Here is a 20,870-nt window from a genome sequence, read left to right as displayed (position 1 = left end):
TTATATAAACCAAGTAGTGTATATAGAGTAAATAAAATGTTCAATTAAAAACAAAAAACATGTTTGTTATATAAAATGTTATCAAATAAATATGTATGTATTTTTAATTAAATATTGTAAATAAAATGCAAATTTGACCTTTACATATTAAATTCTATGTAAATAGCACTCGAATGACCAGCTGAAACAACTGCGCTTTTGTGCGGGTCGTGCGGTTTGTGAAGCGGCCAGGTGTCAGATTTACTGTGGGATTCTTCAGGACGTTCCTTTAGGCCCTTGATGGTGGATATATGGACGCTAAATAATGTGTGTTCCTGCAGATACCTGGTGCACTGCTTGCAGTCGGATCTGAATAACTACATGCCAGCTTTCCTGGAAGATCCCGATGAACAGAACCCACAGAGGCCCAAGATAGGTGAGCAGAGACCCAGTCCCATGTTTTCAGATGCAAGTCACCTTTATTTATATAGTGCTTTATATAAAACAGTATAAAGAGCAGCTTTAGGTTATAAACTGATAAAGGAATAAACAAATTCTGCCATGTAAGAGAATGGTGTCATTATTCAGCTCAAGTCAGTTCAGTATTGCTTTAGTTCAGTTTAGTAACTGTGCAAGATTCATCAACAGATGCAGTTTTTCATCTATCATGTATAAAGATGAGTAGATTAGTGGATTTTGTTAAAGGACAAAAGTTAGAATCACAATTGAAAGAGTTATATGGGACCACCTAGTGGTGGTTTTGAAACTAAACAGCAGATATATTCTACCCAAAGTTCTATTCTACTCTTTACAGGAACTTACAACATCTTAATTTCTTTGTTGTCTTGGGCATTGTAGAATTTTAAGTAGTCTTAACAAGACAAGTCTATTTCAACTAAATGACTTGGACAAATGGACAAACATGCCCTCTTGACTAAAGCAGTATCAACATCTTAAGCAACACAGAAATATGCTGAAATGAACCAGAACCATGCAAAACATCTTAAGCCATATAGCAGCACTTTTAGTTCTCTAGAAGAGTGTTTCCTAACCCCTTTGACAAGGAACAATGTGATGCACATCAGGGACCACCCACAAAAAGAAGAAAAAAAAACATGCGTTCAAGGAGAATATCAAAAAAACATGTATTTTAAATGTTTTTCAACCTTTTGTATTAATATCTGTTCCAGCTAATAGGGCTAGTTCTCAACATTGCACCATTATAATTGCAAGTAAAATAAATAAAGGAATGATGGTATTGTTTCTGTTTATATTGCATTAAAGGCCCTGACTTTCCTCTTTTCCACAGAGGACGTTCTGCACACGCTAACGGGCGCCATGTCTCTTCTGCGGCGGTGCCGTGTCAATGCGGCCCTCACCATTCAGCTTTTTTCGCAGCTCTTCCATTTCATCAACATGTGGCTCTTTAACAAGCTGGTGACGGAGGCTGACTCAGGCCTGTGCTCGCACTACTGGGGCGCCATCCTGCGACAGCAGCTCAGCCACATCGAGGCGTGGGCTGAGAAACAGGGTTTGGAGCTGGCCGCAGACTGCCACCTCAGTCGCATAGTCCAGGTACCACATGCAGATATATACACCAATCTTTCACAGAGTTGCATTTATAGTTAAGCTATTTAAGTTAAGCTATAGGCTAAACTAATTATGTTTACTGCACTCTAACCAATCCCTTACAGACACCTTTTAGCAATTTAGTAGTGCTGGGCGGTATACCGGTTTATACCAAATACCATGTTTATTTTTCTTACGATATGAATTTTTAAAGTACCACAACATGTATGTCGTTTAAACAACATTCAGAACGCAATACTGTTTGAGAGGGGTATCTTTTCACTGTTGCACTGTGGTGAGAGCACAGCTGTATGTGTTACTAAGCGTAAAAGTTCCGAAACTGAAGCTGTAGAACATAACACCGAAGAACTCTAAAAAAAAGATTTTTGATATTTGACTTTGCTGTCAAGTGACAAATTGAGGAGTTTTTATTTTTCCCAACAGCAAATTTAGTGCAAACAAACTATATACATATAACTGTATTATTGTAGAAACCTGTGGTGAACATATACAATACTAAAATACTTTATTAGTAGTAGTAGTAGAACTACTAGTGGTAAATAGTATGTATATTAAAATTAAATATTATATATATATTTTTTTTTTTAACTTTTTCTTATTTGTAATATATACCATTTGAATATAGATTTGTCTGTATAACATGCTAATACATAGACTATATTCTTTCTTGGAGAGAATATTGGTAGTGTCTACACAGTACTTCTAGGATGTTTTAGTTTAAACGAAGGTGGCACTTGGCCTGAAAGTTTTAAAACCCTCAGTCCTAGTTAGATGGACTATAAACCAGTAACTGTCCCCTTGTCTCTAGGCAACGACCCTCCTCACCATGGACAAATACTCCATGCAAGATGTGCAGAACATCAACAACACCTGCTTCAAGCTCAACTCTCTGCAGCTCAACGCTCTGCTGAGCAACTACCACTGCGCTCCTGATGAACCCTACATTCCTCCTGTGAGTGAACTGTCTCATTTTGGCTGTGTAGTCCTGGTCTGATGACATGTGTCCTTTTTGAGATAAATCGAACCAGGTGTTCTGCACTTTCACAGTAGCTCTGCTTATTTCCTCTAACCTCAGGGTTTCTCATAATGTGACCTTCTTGTTTGATGTGAAATATTAAACTCATTACTGTAAAAGGTGCTGTAACTGATGTTAGCTGTTCTGGAACATCTCACAGCCTCAATTAGATGCACCCCATCTTTCCAAAACTCGCTCTTCAAAGCAAATCAGAGATGGAGGAGAAGAGCAGCAGCATGTCAAGTTTTACTAGAGTTCTTATGTACCATTATGATCATTGTCCCCTTCATGCTCACAGGAGCTGATTGATCACGTGGTGGCTGTGGCCGAGAACACGGCGGACGAACTGGCCCGAAGCGATGGGCGGGAAGTACAGCTTGAAGAGGACCCTGACCTCCAGCTGCCTTTCCTACTGCCCGAGGATGGCTACTCATGCGACGTGGTGCGGAACATTCCCAACGGATTCCAAGAGTTCCTAGAGCCACTTTGCCAGAGAGGTATGGATGATAAACAGAGTGCTGCCATTCTGAATAAGTTTCAGAGCATTTGATGTCAGTTGCGGTGTGCACAATAAGTATCAGGTGGATGGTGAATCAGAGGTTGTTGTCTTTGTTTGTTTAAGGCTGACGTGATGCTAGTGGAATGTGGTTTGTTAAGGTTGTGTTCAGCAGTCTATTTGTTTTTGCAAGAGAGCGAGAGTGTGTTTTTACAGGTGTGTGACAAAGACAGTGAGAGACCAGTGGATTTAAAGTTTTAACATTTAGTGGATGTGTTCTGATCTGCTCGTTGTCCTCCAGGTTTTTGTCGATTGACACCTCATCCACGCTCTCCAGGAACTTGGACCATCTATTTTGAAGGAGCTGATTGCGACAGTCACTTCTCAGCTGACACGTCGGAACTGGTAAGTTTTTATGCCAGATAGATAGATAGATAGATGGGTAGATAGATAGATAGATAGATAGATAGATAGATGGGTAGATTTGTAGATGGATTTGTCTTTGAGGGCATCAGAAAACAGAATTTTGCATTTGAATTTGAATTTTTTACATTTGAATTTTTAATATAAAACCCAAATACTAAACAGATATTTGCAAAACGGCACCAGGGAATATTTAATGTCAGTTGATAGAGTGTGTTCTGTCAAGTTAACATTCTCTTATATTCCAACCAACACTAGTTACACCACAGAGGGCAATATTTGACCATAGTGCCCAAGCAATGGCTGTAAATGATATCTTTCTTCTTACCCTGAACACACAAAGCCCTTAAATGCTCCTCCTCCCCTGTAATTAGTCTGTTTTTACTGTCTCTCGTATTTTTACATAAGGGATTTTTTTTACGTAATGTCATAATCTTATTTTTTATTTTTTTTACATAATGTCTGTCCGCCCTACAGCAGACAGAGCTGGAGCTCAGAACACATTTAAATACCACAGAAATCTGATGAACGCAGCTTGATCGTGTGCCAAACCAACCCACCCACTCCCACATCCCTTTCTTACAGCCATCCCAGGACCAATGCTTACTGTAAACTCACATATTGTACACATGAGATTTTGGCATGAAATCAAAATCGACCTTGTTTGCAGTTTCTGGATGTACTGTGCATTCCCACACATTATTTTAAAGATAAAAAAAAAATAGTATAATCAAGTGATCACTTGCAGCATCTTTCCTTTTTGACAGACATCATCTAGGCCAGAAAAAATGTTGACCAATAGCAAAATGGGTATTTAGACACTGTTTTTGGTGAATGTTGTAGTTGTGATTCTAGTAGTCTATGCGTTCATTAATATAGCTATGCCAGAAAATCCTTTTTGAAGGAAACATGCTTTAACAAAGCTAAAAAAAGCTTGCCCTGTTGCTTTTGTAAACCTTACCAAAGGAACCCAAAGAGTTTCCTTGCATTACCCATCAGTGTTCATAAAGCTCCACTGTGCTTTAAACCAGCTCTGCTCTCACCCCCCAAGCTGTACTCAACAATGCGGACTGGCAGCATAGCTAAAGTTCCCTGTACAATGAATGCATGCCATGTGCACCATTTACGCACTCGGGCTCGCTAAAGGAGAGGCCATGGCACGAAAAGCTGGTCTCTTTCTCCCAGGCCCTGCCTGTGCGTAAGCGAGCCCACTGAGGCCTGATGCACTCTGGAGCCGACGCATGTGGCTTTCATTCTTGACTCGTCTCCAGCGCCCGCCGTTTCGCTCTGCGGTCGGCTGTGCTCTGAGAACCAGCAGTGGCAGAACCTCCCTAATTTTCTCTCCTCCTCCTCCTCCTCCTCTTAGCTCAGTTTGCTCTAGGAACGGCCACCAGACGCAGCGTGGACCTAAAGCTGAAGTTACAATAGTGACTTTTTCCCCCAAGTTAAATCACCTGTCTGCTCTCTCTACAGCCAATGCAGAAGGAACCGGAAATTGCGACAGTGACTTTGAAGAAACACAATGGGATGGGCCTCAGTATTGTGGCGGCCAAGGTAAGAACTGATTATTTTATTTCTTTTTAGTGATGTTTATTGTGTAATATTACTCCACTTTCAAAGTCTGTGATCATCTTGCATGGATCTGACTGCTGTAGCAGTGATAAAAATTGATCTAGAGAGTACGTGAATGAAACCCTAAATCCTTGAGGAGGGCATCTGGTTTTGGCATAGAACTAGATCTGATTAGTTTGACACAGTTAATGAGAACCATTTTAACTTTTTGAGGATTGGTTTTTGGTTTCTGATGTTGGTGGGTGCTATATTCTGAGTGGGAAGTAAAGGTGTGGCATGGTTTCCTAGGCTCAGATCATAACAGGGATGTCCTTTCAAAAGGACTTGACTTTGTTTGATTCAGTCACAAGTAGACTTGTGCCGGTATTCGGTAATGCGATATATCACGGTAATGAATATGCACGATATTGTTATCGTGGGCTCTTCTAAATACCGTGAATAATTATATATTACAAGTTATTCAGAATTTTGAATGCATTTTAAGAATACTTAAATCGAAAGTTGCAACTGTGTTATTTAATGAGCTAACATGAACTAAGACTTGTATTTTTTAAACAAAGATTAATAACTTCTGTAGCAAATGTAGCTATTGCTCATTGTGAATGTTAATGCATTAACTAAGGTTAACTAATGAGGTCTTATTGTAAAGGGATACCTATTGGTCTTTATAGTTCTTTTGCACTTTAATCGGTGTAAAACTTTTAGCTTTATACTTTTTTCTGTATTGCTTTATTGCATTTAAATGTTCAGTTATTTTTGTTATAAGAAAAAAGATATTAAACATGTTGTACTGTATTATGACAGCACTTTTTTCAAACTAAATTTCAACACCGTGATAATACCGTGTACCGTGATAAAAGCATTAGCAATTAATCGCAACATAAAAATTTGATACCGGCATATCCCTAGTCACAAGCTGGTCTGTGTGCTTGTCAAACATTCAAATACAAAACGGAGTCATTAGCAAATCTTTCTGTTTCCTTGTCGGACTGAGCACTGTTCTAGTCTGCTGCTTTCCGCAGTAGGAAATGTCTTCTGTGTCGTCACCCCTTTTACAAAATGCAGTCTTTTATGTTGGAGTTTACAGCACAGTTAATAGGCTAAAATATTAAATGTTTTGCATGATTCCACCAGTTGCGCTTGTCAAGCATAAAAAGTTTTGATTCGTTTTATTAGTTTCGATGTCAACATTGCAAATTAAGGTTTTGTTTATACTCTAAACTTACTAGTATGACTAATATGCTGTTAGAAAGTGCTTTCAGATCCAACATGGACCAGTTTACAATTTTACTGTGCAAGTAAATATTTCTTTCTTTTTCAAATTGGGATTTTTTTTAGTGGGTTATATGGAACAGACAGTTGCAGTTCAGTAGCCTGTGTTTCACCACTTTTGGTGGACTGAAGAGCGTTTTTCCCACCAGATGTGTGTCAGGTTCAGGGACAGAGAAGAGGCAAGCAAGGGAGGTGTAGTGGGAGGAGAAGGGGGTTAACAGGAACTGTTTATTTTCATAGCAAAACCTCCCCTTTAGTGATTCTATTTTCATCTGTGAGTGTCTCCGAGGAAGCATAAAGTTTGGTAGAGGTAGAACAGAGGAAAAGAAGGGAGGGAAGGAGTGAAAAATGGGAGGAGAAGGAAAGGAGGAGTAAAGAAAGGGTTGTAAGGCATGCTCTGGGACAAAGGGGAGGATCTAAAGAGGAGAGGCGGTTTGTCCCGGTGTTGAGCTGGAACACAGCTGAGAGCACTGCTAAAACTTCACCTAACTGTTAGTGAGTCGTGGGAGTCGTTTCTCTTACATAACAGTCTGGATGTGGTATGTCCTACTCTGGCTTCAGATATTTGCATATTGTGTTTAGCATGTAGCCCGGGAGTCGCTCCTCAGTAGACCTGCCTGCTTTTGAAAGAGCTGAATAAGTTTTCCTGGACCGCTATTAGTTGATTCCTCAGTTCATTCTCGACTCCGGAGCGCAGCACCATGTGGTTCTCTGTGGTCGGGAGGAAGGAGCCGGTAAGAAACCACTTGACATGGAGTGTGTCTTTTTAATGTGGGAGAGTGAGCAAGTAAACGCTGAGAGATTAATGGTGTGCTAAAAAGTCAGCATGGTGGTTTTAGTTTGTTTGCCATCGGGAATGCACTTTACAGTAAATTTAACAAACTACATAAGGCCCAGTGTTCATTAACACTGGTTAACTTTTATTCATAAATTCGCTATTGTTTGTCGTTAATTCAATTTCATTCAACTAATGGTAATTTATACAATAGAAATATTTTAGCATAAGTAAAAATTTACATTAATCAAGATTAGTCAATTCTGTAAAAGTACTGTTTTTTGTTTTTTCATATCAGCTTACCAGTTAGTGGTATCAAGATTATTGCAAAATTGAGATCAGCTGATAACTTGAATCAGGAACTCAAATAGTTTTTATGCCCTAATCATGGTACTTTTACTCTATAAATTCCGGACTTGCACACATTAATTCCAGTGACTGATATCAAGAGTGAGAAAGCAAGGTTTTGCCAATGTAAACAGTGTCATGCGACCAGAGTGCACAAACATGCACGTGTACACATTGTACAGATGGTAAATTTTCTCTACTGGATCTGGCCACACATTTAAAACTATATCAGTTTACGTACAAAAACACACATAAGAGTGACTGTACAGATAAAGCAAGGTACATATCTCCATTTCATTCTGTGCTAGTTTTGAGATAAATTTGTACTGTATGTTTCTACATTTTCAACCTTAGATGTGATGGGTTGTGCACACTGTGGTATCTTGCAATCAGGGTCACAGGGATGATGTTGACAAGCACTGAACATTGAGTTCTCCATCATATTTCGCAGTGCTAGTGACTCATCACTTGTTACAAACAGTCTGGCGGGGTCAGTCCAGCTGGATGGCTGTGCTACCGTCACAGGGCTTGATTTGCTCAGGCTGCAGATGTTTGTGCGATAACAACTCTTTTGGGATGATGTTGAGTTTCTGGGGGAAGAACAAGGGAAATCCTGACCCCCGTACTTCACATTGACGAGTGCCTACCCGACATTTTCTCACGTTTCTGGATTCGTTGTTCTTCAGCCCCGAAATGACTTGTTGCCACAAGAATCAAAGCCTTCAGGATCGATCTTCTGTTTTATTGCCAAACCTATATTTTCGAACCAAAACTAATTTTTGTTTGTTTGTGTACTTGGCGCACAATAGCTCACTGACTTCCTTCTCTGTGCGCTTCTTGATCTCATGTACGACAACAATTGAAGGATGTGACTCCCATATTTCTGGATATGGATTTCCTGAGGACTCGGAGAGTGGAGAACAGAATGTCAGCCCAGCATGGAGTCTCTGCAACGTTACGTCTCCTAACCTTTTATTAATCTGAATTGAAACGAAGAGAAACCCACTGTGGCAGTGTACCAAAGACTTTGTTTTGGTTCGCAGGTTCAAAAGAAAACATGACCATGAAAACACTTCTTTCTAGTGGCTCAGGATGGGATCTTTTGACAGTTGTGGGTGCAGCCCATACTCAAGAACTAGTTCACTTCAGGCCTCAGGCAAAATGAAACCTGACAAGCACCTACAATTGTCTAAATAGAGTTACTTCAAGCTGTCACCTTGTGTTCGTCAAAATGATCACGTTTGTGACATTTCGTACCTTGACTCTGCAAGTCCAGAGAGAGCGGAAGGGAATTGATACCCTTTGGAAGACTATCTTCTATTTATGCCATTCTGCAAGGGCTGCACGATTTTAGTATATGAGAGGACAATCCCAAGTTGTTAGTTAGTAAAACTTGGGGACATTCTTATGTTTGAAGCAAAGGATGTCAAGCTTGCACGTACAACCGAACCCTTAAATTAAGTTGTGACTCATGTCTTGGACATAATTCTGTCCCTTTACAATAAAAGATTCATAGGAGACACGTTTCCTTTGTGTCCACAAAAACGATGCTGCTTTTGAAACGCACCACCAGAGGAGCGTCAAAGAAGACAGACCTCTTTGTTTGGTCTTTCTTGACTGAAGCAAGCAGCCCAAGAGTCTGCAGATCATTAGAGCCGGAATGGAGGCCACTCAGACGTGATGAAGACCGTCGGCTGAAAGCAGCTCATTATTGAAAGCCTCTTGTGTTAGTCATGATATTTTGCATCCACCATTAGCCGACAGCCTCAGCGGTCCATCTGTTTTCCAGCCGTCTAGACGTGACGGTAAGGACTGGCTACGTTCAGGAGCAAACTACTGTCCTGGCTGCTTTTTTCCTGACTGTTGTGTTTGTTGTGGGTGATTAATCGGGGCAGGAAATGATGGTGGCAGGTCAAGTTTCAGTGAATAGATGTATTTTCTGTTTTCCTAGTGCACCGTGGACTCCACTGTCTCGTTCAGAGGTCAGGCACTGCCTTGACTCCCTGGGGCTGTTAACAAATTACTCTAGAGCGTTTATGCCTACACGTGCAGCTCCCTGAAGGCTTCATTCACCAATCACATCCACAACTGTAAACCTTTAACAGGAAGCTGTGCGTTTGGCATACGAGTCCACAGAGAGTACACCACAAGTGTTTTGAGACTAAAGGGGGTGAAGACTGAAGTTCAATTCTACCTCTGTTGCAAAGCACTCGTCTTGCCTAAACTGGGTTTCCAATTTCCTGTATTTGCAGTGGCAGGTTTGGGAAGCTTTTCCGTGAACAGGAAGCGTCAGGGTGGGACCTCGAAGCTGTAGACTTTGTTTGCTTGCTTCCATGTGGTTTTAGGACCTTCAAAGGAAGCTGGAGTTCTGTGGTTTGAGCATCTGCTCCAAGTACTGTTATCAGTGAACACCTTCAGACTTCAACACCTTCCTGTTAATATCTAATGTCTGCACTGCAGATGCAAGCATATTTTTGCATGCCGACTATGCCAGACAGCAGCTTGCGGGGTAAATATGTGCTTGAACTTTCTTTTTTTGTGGCATCCCGTTGTGTGTGAAGAAGTTCTTGTAGCCGCTGCTAGTCCTCAAGTAAACCGATTCAGTTCTTCCCCAAGTTTACTGACCTTTATCCTCTGACACACTGAAAGGCAAATAACCTGCTACTGTGAAGAAGCCTGCAGGGATAACGGTTTCTATTTTTGCTTATGAGGCATTTAGCACATGTGAAATATTATTTACAGCACAAGATGTGGATATGCACACATTTGGATATGCCAAGATGTCTATTAGCCGCACAGACATTATAATTGTCTTTGAACTGTGCTTCTGGCAGTGTCGCTGGAAAGATGAACGTGAAAACAACCACAACTAGAATACAATCCCACACCACATGCTCAGCAACATGCACACAGAAGTAAGGTGTTGTTTTGTTTTGTTGTGAGTAACTCCTATCTATCTATATATTTATTTGTCTGTCTGTCCTATCATTTATACGTCTTTCTGTCTGTCTTTTATGTCTATCATTAATAAGTCTTATCTGTCTGTCTGTCTATCTTATCTATCCTGTCTGTCTGTCTGTGTCCTATCATTTATACGTTTAACTATCTGTCTTTTATGTCTATCATTTATAAGTCTGTCTTATCTGTCATTTTACCTTGTATAATTTATTCAGAGATCACTATGAAAATAGCCTTGATGCTGGCATGGTGTTAAAAAGTGAATAAATAAATAAACTTATCTGTCATTTTATCTTACTTTCTATAGTTCTGTCATTTTATCTATCTGTCCATCTCTGTAGCTGTATATTTGTCTTATTGTTTTGTCTATGTATCTGTCGTACCTGTCTTTCATTATGTCCAGTGTTGGGGAAAGTTACTTTTAAAAGTAATGCATTACAATATTGCGTTACTTCCTACAAAAGTAACTAATTACGTTACTTAGTTACTTTTTATTGAAAGTAATGCGTTACGTTACTTTTGCGTTACTTTTTAAATCTGGGCTGGGCTTGCTTGTTTGCTTTTAATATAAAAAGTGATATTTTTGGCAAATGTAAAAGCCCTTTCACACCAAAAGCCTCAGGCTGAAGGAAATGTAAATTGACGTCTGAACACAGAAGAAGAAAGTTCAACACTCTTCAACAATAACAAAAAAAAAAAAGAAGAAATGTTAGTTTATCTTGTGTAATTTTTGCTTATTAGTATGGTTGAATTGGATCACTGAAGGTCAGCAGCAAATTGGTTAATAAAATGGGATTAAATACATAAAGGATATTTGTATTATTTAACATATTTAATTATTGCAGCTTTGAGTCATATTCTGAGTTGCGTTTAACTGTTTTTATTAATTTTGAGGAAAACTAAATCTGATTTTTTTTTTTGTGAGTGAGTGAGATGAATTAAAGCATGTTCACATTTATTCTAGAACTAAAGTATCTTACTCCCGATTTCTCTCAACAAGGGGACAGGAGAGCTTTCAATCAATAAATGGGAAAAAAAGTAACTGGCGTTACTTATTTGAAAAAGTAACTCAGATATTTTCTTGTAAATTAAAAAGTAATGCGTTACTTTACTAGTTACTTGAAAAAAGTAATCTGATTACGTAACTCGCGTTACTTGTAATGCGTTACCCCCAACACTGATTATGTCTGTCTGTCGTTGTTCCATCTATTGTTCTGTCTGTCTTATTTATTGTTTATAAGTCTGTCTGTGTATTTTTATCTTTCTGTCTGTCTTTTGTTCCGTCTATCGTTTTATCTGTCTGTCTTGTTGTTTTGTCTATCTGTGTTATCTATCATTCTGTCTATCATTCTATCTATCTGTCCATTTATCCATCTGCTTGTCTGTCTCTTATTATCTGTCTATAGTTTGTCTATCATTGTCTATCTATCATTATATCGGTCATACTGCCCATAAGGCCTATAAACCTTCAGATCTTAATCTAACATTCAAAGTTTGTCATAAGTTATATACATTTCAAATAATTTTATTTGCAGTTCTCCATCCTGTTTGCTATCTCAAATAAAACTGCAGTTAATTCAGGAATTTAATTTTAATTTTAAGGCCATTCCTAATTCAGTTCTAAATGGTGCACAACCCTGATAAACATACCATCAGTTTAACTAACTTGCTCTTCAAACTGTTGCTCTGTCGTGACACTACTTGACCTTAAAGAGAAGAGTGACCATGGAAGACAGTTTGCTCTAGCGCCCCCTTGCAGCAACTCTATTCATAAAACACAAATATGTGTTATATTCTCAATGTTCTCATTTTGTAATGCAACAACGTGTTAAATGAGATTTTGGGCTTGTGTACTTGCATGGAGTGTTTCGAGTGCTCTGCCAATGACTATTTGGTTGTCAGAGGAAATAGCAAACTTTAAAAGTGAGCTCATTAAATTTGATGACTATTCTCAATGGAAGCATTTCAAACATGCTCTTCTGTTGCATACAGTCTAGTGATATAGCCATTTCTTTTCGAAAGAAAAGAGCTCTATTTTTAGTAAAATTGACTTTAGCCTTCCAGCACGTAGTAATGAACTGTGCCAGTATCACCTCACCCCTTGTTTTAAAAACAGTAGCAATTAGTTCTCTTGTTAACATGCATCTGTTTTTTAGTTTCAGTGGCTTTTATAGACCTTGCTCCGTTTCATGTTCTGCACGCCAGGTTTTCAGCTTTGATCAAAGCAAGTTTAATGCAGGTTTCCTGAGGAAAGGTCAGCTGAGTTGCTCTCCCACTAGGTCTGCACAAGACTCCTGCATCAGCCATGTTCAGACGGCCTGGAAACCGCCCAACCTCAGGGCTTCTCATGTGTCTTTCACCACAGGTTCACTCTTTAATGTGGAGAGACTGGTTTTTGAATGGTTGTTTCTCATCACAGCATAATACGTACTTTCAAAGTCTAATCAGAGAGATTTTGGGCTTTGCTAGGCGACATGTATCTCCCTCAGGACTTAGACAAGTTGAGACCTTACAGCAGATGAGAAGTGGTTCACATGCACAAGATTGGCATTTCTGTATTTCAGTTTTTTTTTTACTTATTGATAATAGGCACTCAGTGTCCAATGTGTTGCATCAGGCATTATGTCAGTGTGTTGCAGGCCTTGATGCCTCTTGTGAAATGGCATACGCAGAATTTCAGGCCGATGGTGGTGTGCGCCAGATTTTCTTTTTTTTTTTCTGTGGTGTCACTGACAATGAAATGCAGATGTATCTATTATAATACCTAATACAGTGTGACACAAGCAGCCAATCAGAACACATTCGATACCTAACATAACTACAGAAATAGAAACCACACATCTCAGTTTTTCTACTTCAAGATTTCACATTCAATTCAGTGTTACTCGCCATTTCTTTGTAATTGTTTGTGAAATTGATTAGCAGTTTCTGAGTGAAAATTATTTCTACATCAAATTAAGTATAGGTTAATGTTAATTTCTGCATATACATTAATACGTTAATTTATAAATAATTATTATGTATTGTGTAAAGTATTGTAAACTAACATAACAATAAACAATAGTATATAAATTCACATTTTATTATTTAATAAATTAATTTTAATATATTAAATATCAATACAGCAATTAATAGAAATCGATGTTAAAATAATGTTATGCATTAAACCTATATTAATACAGTAATATACTGTTGTTCATTGTTAATTCATGTTCATTCATTTGTTAAGGATTTCTAATGCATGTGCTAATGTTAACAAATTGAACTTGCAAAGTGTTGCCATTTATTACACCAATAATTAAATTGTCTCCTTAGTTTCAATGAAGTTAAAACTATTTTTGTTAGGCGCTTGAAATGTCACTAACTATTTATTTATTTATTTTATAAATGGTAACTTGACTAGTTTTAGTACTTTAAATCATCAGTTCATTGTAGCTTGGTATACTGCAGTTTAAAGTAGCTTTCCAAAACTTGGTTAGTATTCCCACCAATCCTTTGGAATTTGTTGTGCATACTCACTATGAGGAGGAGTCATTGTCCAGGGTCATATCATAACGCCCTCACAACATACAGGATAGAAGTTACTTGTGCTGTAGGTATCAGAGCACGTAGCGGTAGGTGGTTTTTATACATCTGCACCACAGGATGATTTATGACATCTGATTGCATGTTTTTCCATTGCTGTTTTCCTTATTCCATCACCTCTTCTCACAGTTAGACTGGGTTTGTAGCATTTTAATGGTGTTATTGCGTTACTGTCTTTTGAATGTGATTTGCATACAATTTACTCATCTATTTGTATTTGGTGACCTCACCCTTGAATTAATGCTGATATTTTTCTTATATTTGTGGTTAAAGTCCTGATTGTTAACTGAGATTTCTGAGTGATATTCGTGTGGTGTTCATGTTACGGCTGTGTTTGAATTGTAGGGTGTGTTTATGCCAGTGTAATGTGAGTGGGTTATGGGGGTCTGTGGGTAACATTGGCTTTATTTCAGAGGGCAGAATAAAAGATGTTGCTGTTTCCCAGGCAGTTTCTGTTACTGGCTTTCTCGATCCATTGCTTCTGGTCAGCTTCATTTAGGTTTTTCACTATATGGACAATACATAAAGTGCTTATGAGCAATGCGGTGCAAATACCAATCTAGTGATCACCAAACCAGTTTTCACATCACATCTTATGAAGGACTATCTCATCATTGTCTGATGAAACAATTTGAGAAATTATTTCAGATTGAAGCACCTAGTAGCTGTAACTTAACCATTTGAACCCAATAGGCATCTTACTCCATTGATGGCCAGAACAGGTTCAGTTTAAAGTTTCTGCACAAGGTACATTGTTATTGACATTTGAGGTGTGTGAATCTTTTCAGAGAGCCTAAAAACAACATACAACAGCAGAATAGTATGGTAAATGTAGCTCATAACTTGTTGATCGGCATGGGTTTTTCATAAACCAGAGGAGAAACCAGATCTAGCGGGCTCAGCCTAGAGCCTACATGGCGGGAAGGTTGTAGACTTGGGTGGCGTGCCATTTAGTAAATGGTTTGTTATGACCATGAAACCATCATTTGGAGTTTGGCATGGGCTTTTAGAGATCTGGCCCTGGAATTCAGAAGTACATACTTTACTGTTGAAAGAGTTCATATGAGACTGCTAGAACATGGTAGATGTATGTTGACTTTCAAAGGAGCATTACTTTCTATTTTCCATTTAACAGAAGTGCAGTTATTTAGTTCTTTTTCGTACAGTGAAAGTGGATGGGGACTGGGTTTGTCAAGCTCCAGAAATGGGTAAAAACACCATTAAAAGTGCTTTAAAGTAGTCCATATGATATATTTGGGGTTGATTAGGCTTTATTATAATTAGTGCTGTCAAACGATTAATCGCATCCAAAATAAAAGTTTTTGTTTACATAATATATGTGTGTGTGTATTGTGTATATTTATTATGTATATATAAATACACACACATACAGCATATATTTTGAAAATATTTACCTGTATTTACATGTATATATTTATATTCATATAATTGATATCATATATAAATATATTTATTATATAAACGTAACATATTTTTCTTAAATATATACATGCGTGTGTGTATTTATATGTACATAATAAATATACACAGTACACTCATATATTATGTAAACAAAAACTTTTATTTTGGATGCGATTAATCGCGGTTAATCGTTTGACAGCACTAATTATGATGTTTTTGAAGAAGTCTCTTATGTTCACCAAGACTGCATTTATTTGATCAGAAACACAATGAAAACAGTAATATTGCAAAATATTACTGCAATTTAACATAACTGTTTTCTTTTTTAAAATATTATAATATTCTTTATTCTTTACTGTCACTTCTGACAAATTTTTGAACAAAAAAAGCAAAAACAAAACCTTACAGACTCTACACTTTTGTTAAGGCTTTTCAAATCATCATAGGATAAGTTTCTGTACAACAGCAGACATTTATTAGGTTAAAATATTTCAGATTGTGCACATATTCAAACATGGTGCTTCTAGACACTTCCAACCTGGTTTCACATCAAACATCATTGGTTCTTGTGTGTTTTGAGTTTATTATTAATGCAAATATTAGTGCTGGGCGGTATGACCAAAAATGTATATCACGGTATTTTTCAAAATTGTACCAGTTTCACGGTACATGACGGTATTTTTTTTCATGCATGACCGGGTGTTAACCATTTTTCTACTGATTGAGAGAGGAAATACTGCAGTATATTGACTTAGAATGCCCTATTTTACTGTTATGATGAGTGAATATTGTCAAAAAATACCACACTAAATAGTGACTAAACACGACCCCTTTTAATACATGTTAACCAGGAGTCACTCTCATTTATAATCGCGGCATCGTCTGATAAAATCAACATGCATCTACACTAAAGAGCGGCTATGAGGTTGTTTTGGCTGTATTACTTTTTTGTCTCATGCAGCGTTGCCTGCGTCTGAGTAACAAACTAAAAAAAACAACAAACAAAAACCCAAAAAGTCGCTAGGTTTGTCAGTATGAATATTCTATGGAAAAAATTCGCTAAAAGGGTCTGAAAGTTGCTAAATCTAGTGCTAAAGTCGCGCTCGTGTGTGTGTGTGAGACGCGGGAGCTGATGGCAGGGGGCGGTGGATATTTGTGGATGAGTTCTTCTGTGTCATCACGTTCTATTAGTTCTACAGCTTCAGTTTCGGAACTTTCACGCTTAGTAACACATACAGCTGTGCCCTCACCACAGTGCAACAGTGAAAAGGGACCCCTTTCAAACAGTGTCGCGTTCCGAACTTTGTTTAAGTGACATACACCGGTATTGCGGTATTTAAAAAATTCATATCATAACAAAAATAAACACCGGTATTCGGTATGAACTTATATATCGCCCAGCACTAGCAAATAAACACAAAAGAGTAAGGTATTGAATTTTCTTTCTTTTTTTTTTGTGAACCGTTCCTAAGACAAAAAATAGAATTTAGGTCAGTGCTGGTTTTGCTATATTTGTGCAGATGTGAGGGTTTGTCAGACTTACTTGTCAGGTGTATGAGTATGAGCAGTTTGTTTCTGTATGAGAAAACAGCAGAGACGGCTGGGAATGTAATACAGACCTCACATTTTTATAGTTAATTTTTAGCAAGATCCCCCTCAAATAGAACCGCTGGCAGCAGCCAGGGGATTTTGGGTACTTGCTTGCTCAAATAGCAAATCCAGCCATCGGAAAAAAACAAATGAAACTAACTTTAAACCGCAGTCCTCAAACAAACCCCTTTAAAGCTCATGTCGCTGGAGCTCCGTCAGCTTAAAGCTTTGAACAGACCATTTAACTAAGAGTTTATGGAGCATTACGTGTTAGAAATGTTATGTTTGAGTGTTGAAACTTGTATGGCGTTACTATTTCAAGTCTACAGGATGTGCTTCAATGAATGCATTGTTTTATCTTGAAGTTAATTGCTAGATTTTATTTTGAAAGATGCTTTTCTAGCATGCAGTGCATTTAGGTCGAGCTAATATCTCAATGAGTGCACAGTCCTACAGCCAGATGGCCCGTGTCAGATGATGACCTCTGACCCGGGATATAGGATGAAGAATTTTGAGAGTGTTAATCATGGCTAGTTTGAACAAAAACGACTTCAGATCTGGTCTGAATTTATGAATGAGTTTATTTATATGAATGTCTTCACTGCTGGCTCCAGATTTATAGTCTTTCATGAATGAACGCCTGGTTTCTTCGTACAGCAGTTTCCACAGCGGAACTAGTAGAGCCTGTAAATGACATTTAGATCTTTCTCAGAGTGCTAATAAACGGTTTCCCTCTTTCTTTTGTGTTTTTTAGGGTGCTGGACAGGACAAACTTGGTATTTACATCAAGTCTGTTGTCAAAGGAGGTGCGGCAGACATAGTGAGTTTGGCTTGGTTTGTATTGTGATGTTCTTTATGGACAAATGCAGATGCTATTTCTTCAGAAATCACTAAGTGTGATTTCTCATACTTGTGTTATTGATAATACTCAGTACTATATTTGGAGTTGAAGCTGTAAAATCATAAATCATGCTTTTTTTTTCTTCATAAAAAGTAAAAATCTTGTTCAACCTTGCTTTTTTATGACTGTTTGAGTCTTGTTTTCTTTTTAGGATGGGCGTCTGGCTGCCGGAGACCAGTTGCTCAGCGTGGATGGAAGAAGTCTGGTTGGCCTCTCGCAGGAGAGGTAATTCTGTAGCATTTAGACCTTTAATAATGGGATTTAAAAAAAATTGAAATGGACTTACAGGTAAAGCATGCAATATCCGGCTATGTCAAAGAAGACAAAAGGATTGCATGCTAGAACCATTTCATTACACCACATAAGCAAGGAATGTGTCCTAATATACACAATTAAGTGGCGTAAGAACAAAATATGACTGACGTCTCAGTAGGGGTGTGCGATATATATCGTCTGCGATAATATCGTAATTGTTGTTTTAACGATGTGCGATTTGACATTATCGAGTATTTTGCAATTTAAACTTATTGGAAAAGATTAATTTCTATCACTGCTGTGAACTGATCACCACACAGAATATGAAGAATATCAACAACTTTAGGAGTCAGCTGTCCACGGTAGTCCTTAAGGTATCAGCACAATAACACACTCAGCAAAATATCGTCTAATTATCGTTATCGATAAAATCCCATAAAATATCGAGATATAATTTTTTGTCAATATCGCACACCCCTACATCTCAGTCTTTAGAACATCGTCAGGCAAAAATGACACTAAAATGTGACCCTGGACCACAAAACCAGTCATAAGGGTCAATATTCTGAATAAATCAGCTTTCCATTGATGTACGGTTTGTTAGGATAGGACAATATTTGGCCGAGATACAACTATTTGAAAATCTGGAATCTGAGGGTGCAAAAAAAATCATAATATTGAGAAAATCACCTTTAAAGTTGTCCAAATTAAGTTCTCAGCAATGCATATTACGTTGCAAATATATTAAGTTTTAATATATTTACAGTAGGAAAATTATAAAATATCTTCATGGAACATGATCTTTACTTAATATCCTAATGATTTTTGGCATAAAAGAAAAATCAATAATTTTGACCCATACGATGTATTTTTGGCTATTGCTACAAATATACCCCTGTGACTTAAGACTGGTTTTGTGGTCCAGGGTCACAAATGTAACATTCAAATAAGTTCTGAGTCTCATTTTTGGGATTATTTAATTATTTGGCATGATGAATAACATATACATTTTTTATATGCTTTTACAAAAAAAATGCACCCTTTAAAATAAGAAATTCTCCTGAAAAGTGATGAAAATTGCCCTTTCATTGAGAAGTTACATTTCTGACAGTGGTTTGTCTTGTAATTATCCTAGATTTGACTTGAAAGCGTCATTATTCCTAGTTCAACATTTTCAGGCATTAAGCTGTGCAGCACAAAGCACCTTTTGTTTGCAAAGTCAAAACGGCTTTAAACATTTTCTAATTTCTGTCAGAAAAATTGCATTAATGCCTGTAGTTTTGAGATGTGGTGGAATTGATGAAACTCTTAAATCTGTGGATTTGAGTTTAATGAAGCATATGGCTCAAAACACAACTGGATGCAAATGGACACAACTTGAGTTGCCTTTGGGATTCGTTCCAGCCTCTGTCTCTTGTTTACAGTTAGCCGACGGCAAATCCAAACAGACATACTATGAGATTAGTCTCTTTAAATAATCTCTTGTGGGATTGCACAAGTAATGCTTTGAACATGAAATTCATTCATCATAGTCTGCAGTTTTGTGTGTTTTACTCAAACATGTCTCTGTCTTATAGGGCAGCAGAATTGATGACACGAACCGGCTCTGTTGTAACGCTCGAGGTGGCCAAACAGGGAGCCATTTACCACGGCCTGGCCACGCTCCTCAACCAGCCGTCCCCCATGATGACCCGCGGTAAGCAACTGCGGCACAAATATTTATTTAAATCTCTTAACGGGCTTGCATGTTGGAGCTGCAGTATTCTGCTTAAAAAATATCAGTGGCTGCCGCACAGCGTGCTAGCGTGACTAATTCCTAAAAGAGGTGGAAATGTGGTGGATCTGGCACCCGCAGTGAGTTGCGTTAAGAGTTGCGTTAAATATAAATGCTTTCGACATATGTCTGGTAGTGATTCTGATTTGGTGCATTGTGGGTGATTTCCCCCATTTCAGAGAGATGGGCACTTTCCCAGTGCTGAATTTGGTTTAATTCAAGCCTCTTTTTCATCTCCGCAGCATCAGACCGTGGACGTGGAGACAAGGGAAAGATGAGACCAAAGAGCGAGGGCTTTGAGCTCTACAACAACTCTGTCCAGAACGGCTCGCCTGAGAGCCCCCAGGGCACGTGGGACACCTATCCTGAACCAAAGAAGGAGGACAGGTTGTTGAAGAACCGTGCAGACCACCGATCAAGCCCAAATGTGGCTAGTAAGTGTGCCACTTCAAACGCTTGGCATATTTGTGACCCTGGACCACAAAACCATTCATACGGGTCAGTCTTTTGAAATTGAGATTTATACAACATCTGAAAGCGAGAAAAATAAGCTTTCAATTGATGTATGGTTTGTTAGGATAGGACAATATTTGGCCAAGATGCAACTATTTGAAAATCTGGAATCTGAGGGTGCAAAAAAATCTAAATACTGAGAAAATCGCCTTTAAAGTTGTCCAAATGAAGTTCTTGGCAATGCATATTACTAATCAAAAAGTAAGTTTTAACATATTTACGGTAGGAAATTTACAAAATATCTTCATGGAACATGATCTTTACTTGTTTTTTTGGCTATTGCTAAAAATATACCCAAGTGACTTAAGACTGGTTTTGTGGTCCAGGGTCACATTTGTCAGTGTGGTTCATTTTAAAGTGGTGACATTATATTAACGTAGGGCTGGACGATATAGCTAAAAA

The 20,870-nt window shown here is 38.1% G+C and overlaps 1 protein-coding gene across 10 annotated transcripts in view; it reads left to right on the top strand.

Moving 5' to 3' along the window:
* LOC107678828 (afadin-like) overlaps positions 1-20,870 on the top strand; it is a 135,714-nt gene that overhangs the window by 79,101 nt on the left and 35,743 nt on the right. For all 10 annotated transcript variants that reach the window (XM_016474237.1, XM_016474236.1, XM_016474235.1 and 7 more), the window contains 10 exons: positions 321-415; positions 1,289-1,554; positions 2,378-2,521; positions 2,883-3,081; positions 3,382-3,485; positions 4,977-5,057; positions 17,780-17,845; positions 18,078-18,151; positions 19,759-19,877; positions 20,198-20,389. In XM_016474237.1, the coding sequence (XP_016329723.1) occupies positions 321-415; positions 1,289-1,554; positions 2,378-2,521; positions 2,883-3,081; positions 3,382-3,485; positions 4,977-5,057; positions 17,780-17,845; positions 18,078-18,151; positions 19,759-19,877; positions 20,198-20,389 (1,340 nt within the window). The remainder of the gene's footprint in view (positions 1-320; positions 416-1,288; positions 1,555-2,377; positions 2,522-2,882; positions 3,082-3,381; positions 3,486-4,976; positions 5,058-17,779; positions 17,846-18,077; positions 18,152-19,758; positions 19,878-20,197; positions 20,390-20,870) is intronic.

This window comes from Sinocyclocheilus anshuiensis, unplaced genomic scaffold (genome assembly GCF_001515605.1).
Source record: "Sinocyclocheilus anshuiensis isolate Anshui unplaced genomic scaffold, SAMN03320099.WGS_v1.1 scaffold1049, whole genome shotgun sequence".
In the NCBI taxonomy this organism is placed as follows: Eukaryota; Metazoa; Chordata; class Actinopteri; order Cypriniformes; family Cyprinidae; genus Sinocyclocheilus; species Sinocyclocheilus anshuiensis.
Note: the sequence above shows the minus strand (reverse complement) of the source record. Positions and strands in the feature narration are given on the sequence as shown.